The sequence below is a fragment of the Lissotriton helveticus genome (assembly GCF_964261635.1).
Source record: "Lissotriton helveticus chromosome 1_1 unlocalized genomic scaffold, aLisHel1.1 SUPER_1_unloc_33, whole genome shotgun sequence".
Classification (NCBI taxonomy): Eukaryota; Metazoa; Chordata; class Amphibia; order Caudata; family Salamandridae; genus Lissotriton; species Lissotriton helveticus.
The window spans coordinates 1,435,405-1,455,195 of NW_027611674.1; the positions used below are offsets into that span (position 1 = coordinate 1,435,405).

Below are 19,791 nucleotides of genomic sequence, written 5' to 3' on the forward strand. Positions count from 1 at the left end.
GTGGAGTGTCGTTTACAAACAGTTAAACATTGTGAATTCTCCTTCCATTATGTTTCAATTTAGTAATTTTAAATATCTTTACATCCAACAGAAAACAAGCCTTGAATGTGTGAAATGACCATCAATAATGAAGCGAATGCTGAAAATCTTCAATAATAGCAGAATAAATGAGCTACGGTATTCAGGAAGTCATCAGCGCAGTCGGCGACAGGGGAACCTGCACACAAACTGACAGATCCCGGATGAAGCATCAAGGGCAGTTCAGTGATTGTAAGAGTCTAAGCTGTGCACCTTCACGCCACAAGACGGAGAAATGACCGTAGGAAAATAAAGGCAACAACAATAACAAACCGCCTCCTGTATAAACAAGTGTCCAACACCAGCTTTGATCCTGGGATCGGTATGATGTGATTACCGCAGTGCTCTATTTAATAAAGTGATGACAAGCCATCATTCCGTGCTCTAGGAGAATTGTAAACTCTTTCTGGACAAACCACAGTAACCAGAGAAGAGCACAACAGAGCGGAGCCAGACAACTGTCGGGTAAAGGAAAGAGGAGTTCTTCTATCTACAATACAACAGACTGTCCCTATTTGCACCGGTCAGAAGGAAGATACATCTTTACCCTCAAGCGTGCATAGCCATAATCCAATCTAAAGGCACAATTACCTACAAAGACACCTTCTACGTATTAGGAGTGTGGCAAATATTTGGTGGCTATCGCATTTTATTGTTAAAACAGAACAAACATGGAAAATACAGCACACATTTAAAGTGTGTGAGAAAAACACAAGTGCTTTATAAGCCATGTCGGCCCATCAGGAAATGCAATCATGGGATGTAGACAAATATATACCCGACCCACAGACACTAACCAAGAAGGAAGAATCATACACATGCAGCGAGAGCTTTAGTTTAACATCACTACGCAAGCTTCATCAGCACACGTACATGGGACAAAAACCATTCAAGTGCAGTGAATGTGTCAAGAGGTTTAGTAGGTTATCAAACCTCCAAAGTCATCAGCGAACACACACAGGGGAAAAGCCATTCAAGTGCAATGAATGTGGGAAGACCTTTAGTCGATTATCAGTGCTACAAAGTCATCAGCGAACACACACAGGGGAAAAACCATTCAAGTGCAGTGAATGTGGGAAGAGCTTTAATTGGTTATCAAACCTTCAAAGTCATCAGCGAACACACACAGGGGAAAAACCATTCAAGTGCAATGAATGTGGGAAGACCTTTAGTCGATTATCAGTGCTACAAAGTCATCAGCGAACACACACAGGGGAAAAACCATTCAAGTGCAGTGAATGTGGGAAGAGCTTTAATTGGTTATCAAACCTTCAAAGTCATCAGCGAACACACACAGGGGAAAAACCATTCAAGTGCAGTGAATGTGGGAAGTGCTTTAGTAGGTTATCAGAACTACAAAGACACCAGCGAACACACACAGGGGAAAACCCATTCAAGTGCAGTGAATGTGGGAAGTGCTTTAGTCAGTTATCACACCTTCAAAGACATCAGCGAACACACACAGGGGAAAAACCATTCAAGTGCAGTGAATGTGGGAAGAGCTTTAGTTGGTTATCAAACCTTCAAAGACATCAGCGAACACACACAGGGGAAAAACCCTATCATTGTAGTGAATGTGACAGTAGTTTTCGCTGCTCTACAGCATTAAAGGATCATCAGCGAACACACACAGGACAAAAACCATTCAAGTGCAGTGAATGTGTCAAGAGCTTTAGTAGGTTATCAGAACTACAAAGACACCAGCGAACACACACAGGGGAAAAGCCATTCAAGTGCAGTGAATGTGCTAAGTGCTTTAATCAGTTATCAAGCCTTCAAACACATCAGCGAATACACCGAGGGGAAAAACCATTCAAGTGCAGTAAATGTGCAAAGTGCTTTAGTAAGTTATCAAACCTCCAAAGTCATCAGCAAACACACACAGGGGAAAAACCATTCAAGTGCAGTGAATGTAGGAAGAGCTTTAGTTGGTTATCAAACCTTCAAAGACATCAGCGAACACACACAGGGGAAAAACCCTATCATTGTAGTGAATGTGACAGTAGTTTTCGATTCTCTACAGCATTAAAGGATCATCAGCGAACTCACACAGGAGAAAAACCATTCAAGTGCAGTGAATGTGGGGAGAGCTTTAGTCAATTATCAGGACTACAAAGACATCAGCGAATACACACAGGGGAAAAACCCTATAATTGTACTGAATGTGACAGTAGTTTTCGCTTCTCTACAGCATTAAAGGATCATCAGCGAACTCACACAGGAGAAAAACCATTCAAGTGCAGTGAATGTGCAAAGTGCTTTAGTCAGTTATCACACCTTCAACGTCATAATCGAACACACACAGGGGAAAAACCATTCAAGTGCAGTGAATGTGCAAAGTGCTTTAGTCAGTTATCAAGCCTTCAATGTCATAATCGAACACACACAGGGGGAAAACCATTCAAGTGCAGTGAATGTCCAAAGTGCTTTAATCGGTTATCACATCTTCAAAGACATCAGCGAACACACACAGGGGGAAAACCATTCAAGTGCAGTGAATGTGCAAAGTGCTTTAGTTGGTTATCACACCTTCAAAGCCATCAGCGAACACACACAGGGAAAAAACCATTCAAGTGCAGTGAATGTGCAAAGTGCTTTAGTTGGTTATCATACCTTCAAAGCCATCAGCGAACACACACAGGGGAAAAACCATTCAAGTGCAGTGAATGTGCAAAGTGCTTTAGTCAGTTATCACACCTACAAAGACATCAGCGAACACACACAGGGGAAAAACTATATGATTGCTGTGAATGTTTGAAGAGCTTTAGTCAGTTATCAACCCTACGAAAACATCAACAAACGCACACAGGGGGAAAGCCACTCGAGTGCAATGACTGTGGGAAGAGCTTTAGTCGACGATCAGAGCTACAAAGTCATCAGCGAACACACAGGGGGAAAACATAGAAGGGCACTGAAAGTGAGAAGGGCTTTTGTCAATTTTCGATCCCACACTGCCCTCAGTGAATACACTCCTTCATTTAACTCACATGGAAATAATCCTAGAGATGCAGAGATTCTGGAAAGAATTTAAGAACATCAAAAATAATATTGACCCATCTAAGGACATAGACAAGAGCAGAACAGTGCAGTTATTGTGAGAGGAATGAATTACGGAAAAAGATCAAATTCAAATTATGTATGACATTGAAATACCAATGATAGAAGACCTGAATAGCAGTAAAGAAGAAAACCAGATAACAGTATTTGCAGAATTATAAAAGTGTTTGTTTCCAGTGATTGTTCACTTCCGTGCACATAGCAAAGTGACATGATGTACCAGGATACACAGTTGGAGACAAGCACAATGTGGATTAAAAGAAACATTGTTGATTTTTATTTGGTGAAGAAGAGATACAAAGAAAAAAATTCAATCGCACCTGACCACACTACCTGTAAAAGCAACACTGAACAATACTGGGACTAACAGCGGTATCTTCAGCTAACTTGTCGGATTAGTGATAAAACCTATAAACCCAACACACCCAGAGTGGACATGTTGTCAGGGCTCTGGAGATGGAAGCTTCATTGGTAAAATGCATGTATTACTATTAACAAATGCTACTGCAGTATATGTAATGAACTAAAGCGAAGCACAGGTGTTCAAGAAATAACCTATTTTGAGATATAAAAGAGCACATACCTTGTTTTTAAGTAACGTTTGGTGCATCTTTTACACACTGTTATCGGTCGTGCCTCGCGCCTTATTACTAAGTGCCTCTCCGACTTGGCGATGTGGTGAAATAGCGAAATCCCACATCAAAAGCATATATGTCTCAGGACAATCAGTTGCACTCCCAGCAACTCGTCTTCCACACTGATTGTTCCTTGTTCTCAAATGTTCTGAAGGATTTGTCATATGAATGCCAGAAGTGGCAGTGACATTCATGAAGCTAAAGCTAACAGGAGGGTGTGGGAGATAGAGAGGGGGAGAGATAAAGAGAGCGAGAGAGACAAAGAAAGGGGGAGAAAAAGAGAGAAATGGAAGGAGGGGGAACAGCACGTTATTTGTACTCACCTAAAAATAGAAGAAGCAGCCGAATACATGCCAAAGTGTGACATCACCAGAGAAACGGGCTGAACACCTGTGAATTGATATGTTTATTTTTAACACCTATAGACCCATGTCATGCCAATAAACAGGGCACAAGTAAGGAAAATAGTGAAGGAGCCCATTATCATATGCAAATCACAGAGACGTCACATGTAGTGACATCACAAGAAGTGATATCAGGCCCTTATAATAATGTTCACGTGAAAGGTTGACGGCCTGTTTTAAAAACAAAAGATAAGAAACATAAAATAATGTAAAAGTACGTTTTTGGTTTCAGTTTTTATACATCATGTGTTTTTCCCACTTTTAGTTTGTAACTAAACTCGGAAATGACTGAAAGTGTAAATATTTTTAAACAGATATGTGGAACTTGGAAATTACATTTTTAAACAGTTTTCAGTGAATAAATAAAATTTGCTTTTAATTTGCGCTTGTTTCCTGACGTTATTCCTTATCCAGCCCCTAAGCCCCAAAGTGTTTCACATTTACAATGTATTAAGCAATAGAAGGGCTAATTTTGTCAAGTTCTCTGTCTCTCTCTTGCGCCACTCACACAAACAAACACTCAGAGGCCTGTGTCTGCAGTGCAGGGGCACAAAGTAACAATTACCAGTTGCAGACTAAGGATCTAGGTGGAACTGAGTCCCGTTTCTAGATAATAGTGGGGGGACCCCTTAAACTGTGGCTACCCCCTCGACTTGTGCCGTGCTGATAAAGCAATAGTGAAATTGAGTAATTTATGATGAATTGAAATGAGAGAAAGAGAAGAAGAGAGCGTGGTGCAGGATATATTAAAGAAAATGAAAAAAAGCGACACAAGACTTTACCCTGTTCGGTGTACTAGCACTTTACGTAAGCAAGTTGTGCTGTGTGTTGTGAACAGGCTGTCACCCCCTTTGTATGTAAATGAGCTTCTGTGACCAGACACCCCAGGCTCCCATCTCTTCTAGCGCGGATGATAATGTGAGCACTGTAAGGTAATCACAAACTAGGGCTTTATTGAGAAACAATCGGCTTCCAGGTCCCACAGCTGTGGTTATGTAGTTCTTTATTCGTTTTTTTTAATTTACTTTAATTTGCAGCAATTCTCCAGGTTACTTTTTCTCAGTATTACGCTTCAGGTCGCTCATAGCTCTCCATCAGTTAAATGTGAGGTTTGATGTAGGATTTGTTGCAAGTGTTCCTAGACCATGTTCCAATCCCTTTGTCCTCGATTTGTCGGCATGGGTTTTGTCCACACACTGGTCTAGGATGGGCCTTCTCAAGGTAGAAGGCGCTGTAATAGGAATAATAAATCAGACATATATGAAATTGTATGTAAACAAATGTGTGCCTTTCAGTTATCAGGCACCCCCAGACCCACATCTACACATGGAATTGAGCACCAAACTAAAGTGACTCCTCCCTGTATAAATATGTGCCATCAGTAATCAGGCTGATCGTTCTACTGATGTTGACAGCAAATATAGTTTCTGGCATTGTGCACATTGGCCTAAATTTTAATTGGTGAAGTTTCACGCAGTTCCGCTGATGCGCACAGCTTATAAGGTTTGTGGATATTGTGCACTGTACGCAGATCACTGAAGATCACCCTTAAGTAGTAACTAGGTGAAAACATAGCTCGTACATCATGCAAGATGTCACTGCCCCTCCCTTCTTGTTGACATCTCCAGAAGTTCCTCCTCTCTCGTGGAAGAAGGTTTCCACACATTATGCTCGTGTCTGTGCCACTTAAGCGCAGGGAGGAAAGCCTCATTGCTAATGCATTGTTTGGGCTCTGAGGGATAAGAATTCTTTGAACACCTTCCTGAACTCTCTGATAGTGACTCCGACACTCTTAATGAATACGAGATCTGCTTCAAAAAGTTGGACTTGCACCACCTCCCCAAAGTGAGTACAGTCCTTGAACAATATCACTTCGGGAGAAGGATGCAAAGGCAGGATGAGTCGGTCGAACAGTACATAACTACCTTGCGCAAATTGGCTTCCACGTGCAATTTTGGTGCCGCTTTAGGGGATCGCTTAAGAGATTAGTTCATGTTAGGATGCACCCTCGACAAAACAAGACATGCCCTGTGGTAAAAAGACACACCATCTCTTCAAGAAGTGCTGACCATAGCCAAAAGTCATGGGCATTCAAAAGTGTGTGTTGATATTATACGCAAAGACAGTACAGGTGATAAAAAGGAGAACATTAATGTCAAGGTGGTGGTGGATAGATTTGTTAAACCCATATTGAGCACCACTTCAAAGTCCTTTAACACAAAGAATTTTCAGAGGAAGTGCTTCAGGTGTGGCAACTCTGGCCATATGGCCAGCTTTAATCCGTTGCGTGCGTCGGACGGCCCCCTAACGTCACAGTGGGCATGTGTGGAGGGGCTGTACGTACTGCACCCACTCATTAATATGCCCGCACAGCGGTGAAATTCGCGCCACAGGCAACGGGTTAAAGACTGCCCAGGTTGGAAGGCCATGTGCAAAACTTGTGAGAGAAAAGGTCACGTCTCAAAGAGCTGCAGAACGGGCCACGAGCATAAAAAAGTCAGGGAAGTTTATCTTTATGAAGAAGATTTAGAAGGAATCAATGTTCTCCCTGTCACAGGGAATGCTAGAGATGGCCCTCAGGAGCTAGTTTTGATCAGTGATGCTCTAGTGAGCATGCTCTTCGACTTTGGGGCCAAGATACCGCTAGTCCCCAAAACATTTTATGAGTGTAATCTGCTGGGCAAACTCACCCTGTTGAAGCCAGACATTAGACCAAAAGGTTAAGGTATGGTGACTATTGAGTTGCTGGGTTATTTCTGGGGCACGATTGACTTCAAAGGGAGAGTCATCCCTGGTAAAATCTATGTCTCGATGAAGCGGGACTCGCTCATAAGTTGCTTCCATCAACGTGATCTACATATCTGCCTTTATCCCAATGAGATCTGTCTGCCTAAAAAAATTACCACCAGTTAGGGTTGTTAGTAATGCTAATCGAGACTGGATCAAGGAATTCCTTGAGGTCTTTGCTGGTGAACTGTGTTTGTTTCAAAAACTATGTACATGGGATAAAGGTCAAATCTAACGCTGTTCCAAAAACAGCTAAGGTCAGAAATGCACCTCTGTAAGTAAGGGAGAGCATAAAAGTTGAATTAGGCAATCTCTTAGCCAAGTTTATCATTCAAGAAGTTGAAGCAACGTTGTGGGTCTCTCCTGTTGTTATGGCCCGCAAAGCCAATGGGGAGGCTAGGCTCTGTGTGAGCTTGAGGGAGCTCAACAAAGCAGTTATTGTTGATCATTATGCTTTCACCCACATAACTAAAATGCTGTGTTCTCTTGAGTGGGCAAGGCATTTTTTTTCTTGGACTTGACCTCCGCCTATCACCAGGCCGGCCTTCACTCCTCTTCAGAACATTCAGAGCATTTACTCCTCTTCCCAGGACCTTACCTCCTGGGTAACACCCTTTGGTACCCTTAGGTTTCTAAGAATGCCTACCGACTGATTTCTGCGGCCTCAGTTTTTCAGAGGGCGATGGAGGGCATTCTTGGAAGCCTTCAGGGTTTCAAGGTGTACCCAGATGATGTGCTCATCTTTGGTGTGGATCTTGAGGATCATAATGGGAGGCTGAGGTCAGTATTGAAGAAGTTAATTGATGCTGACCTCACCCTTATTGCTGACCAGTGCAAATTTGATGTCAAAGAATTAGAGTACCTTGGGCATTTTGTGTCCGCTGCAGGCATCAAACCTAAGCACCATTTGTAATTTGCACAACCCTTTGAACAAAGAAGAGTTTGTAAAGTTTCTCAGCATGGCTGAATTTTATCACAAGTTCGTTCCGAACTTTGCAGGGAAAACCTCTTGTTTGAGGTCTCTCCTCAAGAAGGGAAGCACATTTGTTTGGTCCAAGGGCTGTGAGGAAGAGTTTGAGTGCATTAAGAAACATCTGAATGAAGCACCTTGTCTAGGAAGTTTTGACCCCACAAAGGAATCTTATCTCATCACTGATGCCAGCTCAAAGGGGTTAGTAGCAGTTATTTTGCAAAAGGTTGATGTGGAGGTTAAAATTATTATGTTCTTCTCTAGGCCCTTGAGGGGTGCTGAATGCAACTGTTCTGTTGTGGAGAAAGAAGCTCTGGGTGTTTCCTGGGCAGTGCGCAAGCTGAGAAAGGATTTGTGGGGGAAAAGGTTCAGAATTCGTACTGATCACAAACCTCTTAGGGAGGTCTTCTCCAAGAAAGGCATTGACTCTGTCTCCCATGGGATACGGAAGTGGGTTGTGGCTCTACAGTTCTGGCACACTGTCTGTCAAGACTGGTGGTGTGGAGTATGAAATGACAGATGATGTTGAGAGGTTTGGAGGTGAATAATTGGAGGAAGGAATTAATTTGTGTGTGATTAGCGAAGGGTTGATTTCAGAGAGAGAGTGGAGGGAACATCACATGATCGGTTTAGACTTGCAGAAAGTCCTCACCATGGTCAAAGGTGGTTAGTGTGAGAAGAAGGACTGTGAGGAGGTCCTCGAAGGCTTTTGGCAAGTTAGGAAAGATCTGGCGGGGGGAGGATGGTCTCCTCGTGTGTGGTAGTAAGTTGGTTGCACCCCTTGCTCTAAATTATAAGCTAGTAAAGAGTGCTCACACCTCGCATATAGGCATTGCCAAGACAAAGCAAATTATCAGGTAAGAATATTGGTGGTCTGCCATGGATGTACATGTAGAGAGGTTGGTGCGTGAATGTGCGTGTTATGACAGGATATTGAAGTGCAGGACTCAACCCATGGTTATTAGGGAACAGGCTACTGGTCCGTGGTGGACACTTTCATAGATATTTTGGGACCTGTGAAGTTGAAGACTCAGGATCTCTATTTGATCGTGTGTATTGATATGTTTTCCCATTGGCCTGATATCAAAGGTGGTTAATTCCGTTGAATCTGGTGAAGTGATTGAGTTTCTAGAAGAGTTATTTGAACGTGAGGGTTTCCAGTTAACACTCTTGTCAGACAATGGTATTCAGTTCACAACCTTAGTCATGGAAGAGTTTCTGAGTTCCAGGGGGATCAAGCATAAGAAGGCGTCCCTGTACAATCCACAAAGCAATGGTGTGGTGGAAAGGTTTGTCAAGGTTGTTAAAGAGACTCTGCAACAAGCTGTTGTCTGTGGTGAAAGTTGGGAGTTGGCCATGAGGAAGTAGGTTAGCGAGTATAGGTTCACTTCTTGTTCGTCCACTGGTGAAACTCCCTTTTGTTTATTTAAAGGAAGGGTCCCCAACATGGAGGTCACTCTGTTGTGGGTAATGATCAAAAGAACCTTAGTGGATGAAAAGGTGGGTTTTAGAACTGGGGGTCTCTAGTCAGCAATGGCTTGCACCTTTGTCCAAATAGGGACCCTTGATTCTAGTCAGAATAAGGGGGCGACACTCCTAAAATAACCCCTGCTCAACCCTGTGGTAGCTTGGCACGAGCAGGAAGGTTTATCTCAGAGGCAGTGTGTGAAGCATTTGTGAACACTTACAGTAATACAGGGAAAACACTACAGATGTACACCACACAGGTTTTATAAAAATAAGTATTCTTAATATAGACTTAACACAAGACTCAAACGACAAAAATCCACAATACTGTAAGCAGAAATAAGATGGTAGAAGTAGCTCAAAAATAGGTTATTCACTTAAACGCAGTTTTTAGCAACAGATAACCCCAACTGGAGTTATCACAACGTCGAGGTCAAAGAAATCCCAAAGTACGGCGCCGACCGTGAGGTGCGCGGCTTCGAGCGCGCAGTCAAAACAGACCCACAAAGAACAGTACCTTGGAAAAGTGAAAACAAAGACAGCTCACAGCGTAATTGGCGCTGTGTTGTGTCGGTTCCTTGCTTCAGGGGAGGCGCGTGTCAGGTCCTCGATGCTTGCACAAAGCAGGGGAGGCGTTGGTTCCTTACGATAGCGCCGAAACCAAGGTTCCGTACAATGTCACGATGTCGATGGATTCTTGACCACCCACTTCTAAGATCGGCTCCACAATGATGTCGGCTTTGGAGGCGATGTGGCATAGCAGCTGGCATCAGGCCTACGTCACAAAGTCGGAGCAGCGCTCAGGGCTTGTGGCAGGTCACGATGTCGCTTGTTGGTGTCGATATGGCACGGCGGCCGGCGTCGGGTCTACGTTGTAAGTCAGAGCAGCGCTCACGGCTTTGATGGAGATTATGGCTTTGTTCGCCGGCGTCAGTTTTGCAATTTCCTTCTGTAGCAGCCAGAAAAGCAAGTTCCAGATGCAGGCAGGCATATGGGGTGAAGTCTTTGTATCCCTGAGACTTCAGACAGGAGGCATGCTCAAATTCAAGCCCTTGCAGATTTTCTGCAAGATGATGAAAGTTTCAATAAAAGTCTTTTCTCCTTTCCTTGGCAATAAAGAAACCACTGAAGGTCATCCCCAGCAAACAACACACTGGTATAGGGGTAGTCAAAAACTCCTGCTGATTCTCTTGTTCTTCTCCTTGATTCCCAGAAGTGATCTAAAGTTCTGGGGTCTTGGTCCCCCTTTTTATACACACAAATCCTTTGTCTCTGAAGGTAGAGAGTGTCTGTACCTAGTCTAAACCAGTTCTGGGTGCATCCTGCCAGTGCACAACTTCTTCCTTTGTCAGGGTGGGCCAGGGTCAACAGACACACCACAGGAGGTGGAGCCAGCATTGTGGAAGGCAGGCGCAGCCCTATTCAGGCCCAGGTGCTACTCCTCTCACCACTCTACATGCAGATAGGTCTATTCAGCCCAGTGCTGACTCACCCTGTCTCCTGGAGCCCCCTCAGCCCCTGTCACTCACAGACCAGACATGTAATACACATCCTTGCAGAAGCAGGCTTGGATGGTTAGGCAAGAAAATACCTATTTCTAAAAGTGGTAGTTTCAAACACAGAATGTTTAAAACCAACTTCACTAAAAGATGTATTTTATCATTCTGAGTTCAGGCATATTAAATTCATTTTTCTACCATTTCCCTGGGATAGTTAAGATTATAAGGTGTTATAACCAAACTGCCCCTTCTGGCCTATGGGGACTGGTAGCCTTGCAGTAGTGAAAAACAAAATTGGCTGTAATTCACTACCTGGACATGCTACACACATCAGTGCATGTCCTACCTTTCACATACAATGCACCCTGCCCTAGGGCCTACCTTAGCCACACCTCTCCGGGGAGAGGTGTGGCGCCGCAGCCAGGGCGACTGACGCTGGAATCTGGGGACCACGGTTCGATCCCCGGCTCCGGCGGCAGGTTAGCCCAGCACCATGTGACTCTGGGCAATAGCTCGCTTAATCTTCCCGACGGCCCCCAGCGCCTAGAGACCCTTACGGGTGATTGTGCGCTTTACAAATGTGGACTGTACTTTACTTTTACTTAGGGGTGGCTAACATGTAGAAAAGGGACGGTTTAGAGACTAGTCAGTGGGTGCACTTTATAAACAACATAAGGCCTCACCTAAAAGACACTTAGTCCTAACGTAAATAACAAATCCGGGGTTTTCAATACTCTTCTCAATTCCCTCGAGTGTGTACAGTTCAACTACTCTTGTTTGTCACAGTGTCTCACTAAAAACAACAACTGCTACCATCCAGACTCCCCACCTTCCAGCAGTGAAAAAATGTGAGAGAAGGGAGAGAGTACCTCATGGTAGAACCGCCAACGGGGTTGCTGACTAACAATCGCCAGCTTACCCACTTCTCATCATCGGTAACTCTCTCTCTGAGTGTGTAAGAAGTAAAGAAAACACAGGAAAAAACTGTGTTGGTTCTCCTTTTCGAGAACCACAAAAAAAGTGGTGACACAAGTGATAGTGAGACAAAATAACCGTGCTTACTATTGTGTATATGTGCCCAATGAACCCCTGTGAGAAATAATTAACATAATTCTGTGAGTGGGTGCACTTACCAAGTACACATGGCAGTACTAGACTGCATACAGGCTCTGCAATGGCAGGCCTGAGACACACTTTACAAGCTGTTTCTGTGGGTGGCACAATCAGTGCTGCAAGCCCACCAGCAGCATTTGACTTACAGGCCCTGGGCACACGCAGTGCAGTGTACTAGGGACTGACATGTAAACCAAATAAGCCAATCATAGAGTTATTAATCCATGACATCAAATTAACATAGGGAGCACTTGCACTGTGGCACTGAATAGCAGTGGCACAGTGCTCACATGCAATGCACCGTGCCCTAGGGCCTACCTTAGGGGTGGCTACCATGTCAAAAAGGGAAGGTTTAGGGACTGGTCAGTGGGTGCACTTACCAAGTCGACATGGCAGTACTAGTGGAAGGGAGTCTCATGCCAATGCTACCAGGTCTAACAGTATTGAGGACTGGAAAGAGAGAAAGAGGTGATAAAAAAATACAGATCTTGTATGATAAAAGGAGGGCTGTGAAGAGAACAGTGGTCGACGTGGGAGACTGAGTCAAGATCAAGATTCCCAGATCCAAATTCAGTCTTCCGTTTAAGGGTATCAAGGTTTTCAAAAATGCAATAACGACGAGTGAGCCTGATTCAGGCTCTGAGGTGGAAGAGCCTGTTGCAGGAGAAAGGGGCTCTGGGCCACTTCACTTGAAATGTATTCCCCGACGTTTGCACGATTGTGTTTCTTAAAGTGAGCTCTTTTCCCATTTGCCATACACCCCAGTTTTCTCTTTGCCTATAAAATAGCTTTGTTGAGTTCTTCAAAGATCCTACATGCATTCTCTATTATGTTCTTTGTATCCTTTGCATTCATAGTTACGTTTCCTTTTATTTTCTTTAAGTTTATAATGTGTGAGGGGGAGAAGGTGTGTCGTCCTGTGTCATGATACTCTGGAATGTGAGGATGGGTTCTGGGCCGTGGGCTGGAATAGAGACATTTGTCATTCGGTTTTACCTTGATGAAGGATGGGGTCTCTGTAGCTGTGATACTTAAATAAACCTTTCTTGACCCCCCGTATGATCTACTCTGCTTTCTGGAGGGACACACTTCCACAGACGTCCATGTTAAATCTAGCAGCGCACAACCCACTGAGCATTCCTGCATGTGTGGTACTTGATGGCAAAGGTTTATTGTCAGCGGTTTATGCCATAACGCCTAAAACATTGATATTTACAGCATGTAATAAAACAATCACAATTCTTGTTAATTTAAAACGACTTAAGCACAGATCATATAAATACTAATCCACACATAATCCATGATCTGACGTGAAGTGCAAGTGCAAACGGATGACGTACATCACTATGAAAACCAATCAATTAGATAGAGCGGTCATTAGATCTTACAAAGCGTCCTAAGTAACAAGCGCATACCGAGGTGCAGACACCGGCGTCTCCGTCTGCTTGTTGCCTACTCAGAGCAATTAAACCTATTAGGAAGCCTGAAAGCTGTCTTATAAACAACAGAAATAAAACAAGAGCACAAGCCTGCTGCGCAAACGTTATCTATTATGTTACAAAAACGAGGATTTGACCACATAATTACAGTTTTGCTGACAGCCCTATGGAAATTAACCCTTAGATATGGGCCAATAGACGTCCAACACCTAAGCGAGCATTTTATAAAGTGCAGGTGCAAGTAGAAATGAGCAACAATACGTCTCGATGCTCTGTCCAGTCAATAAGGGGCTCCTGGTCGTCCATTTTGCCCTAGTGCCTTTAATACCGGAGTCGAGCCACACTCCAGTTTATGAGGGCAGATCTATCAAAGGACGACCACAGTCCCCAGAGACAACTCGGAAAATGGCAAAGCCATCACTACAGTTGGTTTATGGTTTGCACCCACTTCCTTCGCTGCTGTCTATAGCAGGTCTGCATATACGAAGCAACTGCCTGGCAAATCTCCATACGATCAGTTCTATAACATAAGAAAAGTGCTGCCCTGCAGCATCTCAGATTACGTTTTAGAAAAAGAGGACGTAGGTAGTACCTTTGGAATTTAAGCGACATATCACACAGCAGCATAAAACACATAAATGACTCAGGGCCCCCTTATGTACTGGGACACATGTTAGATCCGCCTCCAGGGGCTTTACCCATGATTTAGCAAAGGCCCCCACCTGAAGAGTCCCTAAGCTGAACATGAGATAGAAAGCCCTTTTCTCAGGAGGGAACAGCAAGTCCTTGAACTGCTCCCAGCGCGGTTCACATTTTACTTTCTGGTAATTAGTCGCAAGGATGCCTTTCCTGGCTTCTTGCTTGCGCCACATGAATGGGCAATATTTCTTTTTAACCAGTTCTATGGTTGCCTTATTCATCAGTTCCAGGTTATTCTATTGCTCTACTAAACTACTGTATGTTAGAACGTTTGTAACGTACTTTAACCAGGGTAAAGTATTGTAATCCTGCATCGTCGCAGTTCCTTCAGGACCATTCTATATGAGGGAAGAGCTGGAGTCGACCACACTCGCACCCGGTGTCTTACAGGTTGAGATCCTCCGGTGAACCCCAGCTCAGCTGTTAATACTGTCATTGGGGTGCCAGGACCCAGGATCAGTACACGTTACAAGAACATTTTCCCAGTTTTTGAACAGCGTGAACCTTTGTAAAATCCCACAGTTAGCACCATAAGAGCAGGCCACCCGTGCATTTGTCTTGAATGTGTCAGTGCTAGTTTTATTGGTCTCTTGCTGCTTGAGTTAGCAAAATGTAGAATCGTGGCGACAAGTTTGTTTCCGACTTCGCTAGATGAGCTTTCCAATATAAATGGTAATCCATTCGTATGCCGAGGTAGCCATGTTTTAATTAGCTTAGTTGGTTTACTATCAATCCTGAATGTCAACAATAACTTTGATTTAGGATTAATTATCATATATTTTTCTCTTTATTGATTATTAACTTCTGTACTTTAGAGAATAGCTCGAAGCCTTCCAAAAGTTGATGCATTGATTTTTCAGTATGCTCTAATATTACTGCATCATCTGCGACCAGCGGGATTGGAATATTCTCCTTCTCCAATATCGGAACATGGAGACCAAGATTCCCGAGAGAATCAGTTCCATTGATGTGAATGTTGAATAAAGCTGGGGCAAGTACGCAACCCTGCCCAACGCCAATGTTTATTTCAAACTTCTCTGTGCATTCTCCTTTTACAGTGATTCGTACTCTGGAATGATTGCCGTGGGGCAGATCCTTTCGGATACTCAAACAGTTGCTTGGGAACTTCCTTCCTCCAGAAGACTCCAAAGGACGGAGCGCCAACAGAATAGAATCCTGTTTTTAGGTCTCCAAAGACCACAAAGAGCCAGGAGTTTCCAGGGACACGTACTTCATACAGATCATGTACAACCTCAGAGCCAGGTCGATTCTACTTTGGCCTTTCCAGGATCCGGCCTGAAGGTTAGAGAGAATCAATCAATCAATCAATCACAGCATTTATAAAGCGCATTACTCACCCGGTGGGTCTCAAGGCGCTAGGGGAGGGGAGGTCCGCTACTGCTCGAACAGCCAGGTCTTGAGCTGTTTCCTGAAGGCGAGGTGGTCCTGGGTCAGGCGGAGGTGGTTCGTGAGGGAGTTCCAGGTCTTGGCGACCAGGTAGGAGAAGGACCTTCTTCCTGTGGTGGCTCTTCGGATGCGGGGGATGGCGGCGAGGGCGTGGCCGGTCGATCGAAGTTGGCGTGTGGGAGCGTAGAAGTTGAGGCGGCTGTTGAGGTATCCTGGGCCTTGGTTGTGTAGGGCCTTGTGTGCGTGGGTGAGGAGACGGAAGGTGATTCTCTTGTTGACCGGTAGCCAGTGCAAATCTTTCAGGTGTCCGGAGATGTGGCTGCGACGGGGGATGTCCAGGATGAGTCGTGCTGAGGCGTTCTGGATCCGCTGGAGTCTCTTCTGGAGTTTGGCGGTGGTTCCGACGTAGAGGGAGTTGCCGTAGTCCTGGCGGCTGGTGACGAGGGCCTGGGTGACCGTCTTCCTGGTCTCGGTGGGGATCCACCGGAAGATCTTACGTAGCATGCGCAGGATGTTGAAGCATGATGAGGAGACGGCGTTGACTTGTCTGGTCATGGAGAGGGAGGAGTCCAGGATGAAGCCCAGGTTGCGTGCGTGGTCTGTTGGTTTGGGTGCGCTGCCTAGAGCGGGGGGTCACCAGGAGTCGTCCCAGGCGGAGGGTGAGGATCCCAGGATGAGAACTTCCGTCTTGTCTGAGTTCAGTTTCAGGCGGCCGGTCATCATCCACTCGGCTACGTCTTTCATCCCTTCGTGTAGGTTGGCTCTGGCGGTGGCGGGGTCGTTGGTGAGGGAAAGGATCAGCTGGGTGTCGTCGGCGTAGGAGATGATGTTGAGGTTGTGTTGGCGTGCGATGGCTGCGAGGGGGCTCATGTAGAAGTTGAAGAGGGTTGGGCTGAGCTAGGAGCCTTGAGGAACGCCGCAGATGACTTCGGTGGCTTCTGATGTGAACGGGGGAGGAAGACTCTCTGTGTCCTTCCGGCGAGGAACGAGGTGGTCCATTCCAGTGCCTTCTCCTGGATTCCGACGTTGCTGAGACGCTGCACTAGGGTACGGTGGCAGACAGTGTCGAAGGCTGCGGAGAGGTCTAGGAGGATGAGGGCCGCTGTTTCTCCGTTGTCGAGCAGGGCTCCGTTGTCGAGCAGAGTTCTCCTCTGTCCAGGACTCGAGTCGTGACTGTAAGAGTTTCCCAAAAATGTTCCTGATGTTGTCTAGGGAGGAAATTTGCTGATAGTTGGAGGGGTCATCTCTCCCCCCTTTCTTGTGAATCACCATAGATATGGAAGGCTTGCATGATTCTGGAACCAAACCAAGAGGCATTACGGTGCTAAATAAAGCTGTTTAAGACCCTGAAGCACTGAACGTCTGAACTGGCCAACCCTCCTTTCCTCTGAATCCATGCAATAACGCTTAGTGGAGGTGTGGAGGGGGGAAGCCCATGTTACCGCACAGTAAACAAAGTGATGCTATAAAGAGAACAAAGGTATGCCCAACTAGAAGACCAGGAACCTGGAGGAACAGCAGGTAACCAGTAACAATGCTTCGCTGTAGACTGATTTCTGAAAAATACCAACTCGATGACTGTGTGGATGCCGCCGCTCTCCACGAGCGGTCCATTAACCAGAAATGTACAGTTTTGACATTTGCTGACACGACTTCGACAATTTGGAAAATACAGTTAAAAAGCAATGATAGAACAATAGCACTTGATTCCATTTATTCACAGAATTTAGCAGATTAACCCACCCACCAATAGGATCATGAGACCACCATGAGACAGACCAGATTAACCCCCTACCATAGGGACCACCATGAGCCAGACCAGATTACACCCCACCCGTAGGATCATGAGACCACCCTGAGCCAGACCACCTGTAGGATCATGAGACCACCATGAGCCAGACCACCTGTAGGATCATGAGACCACCATGAGCCAGACCACCCATAGGATCATGAGACCACCCTGAGCCAGACCACCCGTAGGATCATCAGACCACCATGAGCCAGACCACCCGTAGGATCAATAGACCACCAAGAGCCAGACCACCCGTAGGATCATGAGACCACCATGAGCCATACCACCCGTAGGATCATGAGACCACCATGAGCCAGACCACCCGTAGGATCATGAGACCACCATGAGCCAGACCACCCGTAGGATCATGAGACCACCATGAGCCAGACCACCCATAGGATCATGAGACCACCATGAGCCAGACACCACCATGAGCCAGACCACCCGTAGGATCATGAGACCACCATGAGCCAGACCACCCGTAGGATCATGAGACCACCATGAGCCAGATCACCCCTAGGATCATGAGGCCACCATGAGCCAGACCACCCGTAGGATCATGAGACTACCATGAGCCAGACCACCCGTAGGATCATGAGACTCCCATGAGCCAGACACCACCATGAGCCAGGCCACCCGTAGGATCATGAGACCACCATGAGCCAGACCACCCGTAGGATCATGAGACCACCATGATCCAGACCACCCGTAGGATCATGAGACCACCATGAGCCAGACTACCCGTAGGATCATGAGACCACCATGAGCCAGACCACTCGTAGGATCATGAGACCACCATGAGCCAGACCACCCCTAGGATCATGAGACCACCATGAGCCAGACCACCCGTAGGATCATGAGACCACCATGAGCCAGACCACCCGTAGGATCATGAGACCACCATGAGCCAGACCACCCCTAAGACCATGAGACCACCATGAGCCAGACCACCCGTAGGATCATGAGGCCACCATGAGCCAGACCACCCGTAGGATCATGAGACCACCATGAGCCAGACCACACCTAGGATCATGAGACCACCATGAGCCAGACCACCCGTAGGTTCATGAGACCACCATGAGCCAGTCCACCCGTAGGAGCATGAGACCACCATGAGCCAGACCACCCGTAGGATCATGAGACCACTGTGAGCCAGACCACCCGTAGGATCATGAGACCACCCTCAGCCAGATCACCCGTAGGATCATGAGACCACCATGAGCCAGAGCAGATTACCCCCCCCCCCGAAGGATCATGAGACCACCATAGTGTTTGAGCGAGAAGCAACAGCTAAGACGCAGACACTCGCTGTATCTGAAGTCCACAGTGATGGGTCGTGGAGACGCGGTCATAGAGTGACTCGCGCGTATTCTCTTCCTTTAGAATTCTCTTTTTTGTGTTTTCTTTCCTTTAATTCTTCTCCTTCCTGTCTGTTTTTCTTCTTCCCCCACCCCGCCAGATTGCCCTAAATCCTTTTATTTATCAACCAAGGGGTAAGATGTTGATTAAAGCTTAATTTGAGCCGGTGGTCGCAGGTGGGTCCCATCTTCACTCTCGTTTTGAGGGCCGGCAGTTATTTTTCCTCATCAGACTTTGACCCATAACGAGGGAGTGAAAAACACACAAGAAAGGGAAAGAGAAAGATGAAACAAAGTAACAAAGGGAGAAAGCAGGGACCTACAGGAGTGAGATAAAGGAGCCGGGAGTGTCTGGGGGTGGATTAAAGAGCCATGAGGTGGAATCAGGAGTGAGATAAAGGAGCCAGGAGTGTCTGGGGGTGGATTAAAGAGCCATGAGGTGGAATCAAGAGTGAGATAAAGGAGCCATGAGTGTCTGGGGTGGATTAAAGAGCCACGAGGTGGAATCAAGAGTGAGATAAAGAAGCCGGGAGTGGATGGGGGTGGATTAAAGAGCCACGAGGTGGAATCAAGAGTCAGATAAAGGAGCAGAGAGTGTCTGGGGGTGGATTAAAGAGCCATTAGGTGGAATCAAGAGTGAGATAAAGGAGCCGAGAGTGTCTGGGGGTGGATTAAAGAGCCATGAGGTGGAATCAAGAGTCAGATAAAGGAGCAGAGAGTGTCTGGGGGTGGATTAAAGAGCCACGAGGTGGAATCAAGAGTGAGATAAAGGAGCCGAGAGTGTCTGGGGTGGATTAAAGAGCCACGAGGTGGAATCAATAGTGAGATAAAGGAGCCGAGAGTGGCTGGGGGTGGATTAAGAGTGTCGGTGGTGGATTAAAGAGTCATGAGGTGGAATCAATAGTGAGATAAAGGAGCCGAGAGTGGCTGGTGATGGATTAAAGAGCCATGAGGTGGAATCAATAGTGAGATAAAGGAGCCGAGAGTGGCTGGTGATGGATTAAAGAGCCATGAATCAAGAGTGAGATAAAGGAGCGACCCTTGACCCTGATCCAGGCAGGTCGCTCCCCACGCCGCACAGCTCTA

The 19,791-nt window shown here is 45.9% G+C and overlaps 2 protein-coding genes across 4 annotated transcripts in view; one reads left to right on the forward strand and one right to left on the reverse strand.

Moving 5' to 3' along the window:
* LOC144805924 (uncharacterized) overlaps positions 1-19,791 on the reverse strand; it is a 223,253-nt gene that overhangs the window by 75,059 nt on the left and 128,403 nt on the right. The window lies entirely within an intron of this gene.
* LOC144805929 (uncharacterized) lies at positions 164-3,322 on the forward strand. 3 transcript variants are annotated; one of them, XM_078672401.1, is made up of 3 exons: positions 952-1,648; positions 1,712-2,429; positions 2,595-3,322. In XM_078672401.1, exons 1-3 carry the CDS (start codon positions 952-954, stop codon positions 2,980-2,982), a joined length of 1,803 nt encoding a protein of 600 aa, XP_078528527.1. In that variant the 3' UTR covers positions 2,983-3,322. The 3 variants fall into 3 exon arrangements, with proteins under 3 accessions (XP_078528526.1, XP_078528524.1, XP_078528527.1); XM_078672400.1 differs by adding an exon at positions 164-941 and having other exon boundaries at positions 1,020-3,322; XM_078672398.1 differs by having other exon boundaries at positions 164-3,322.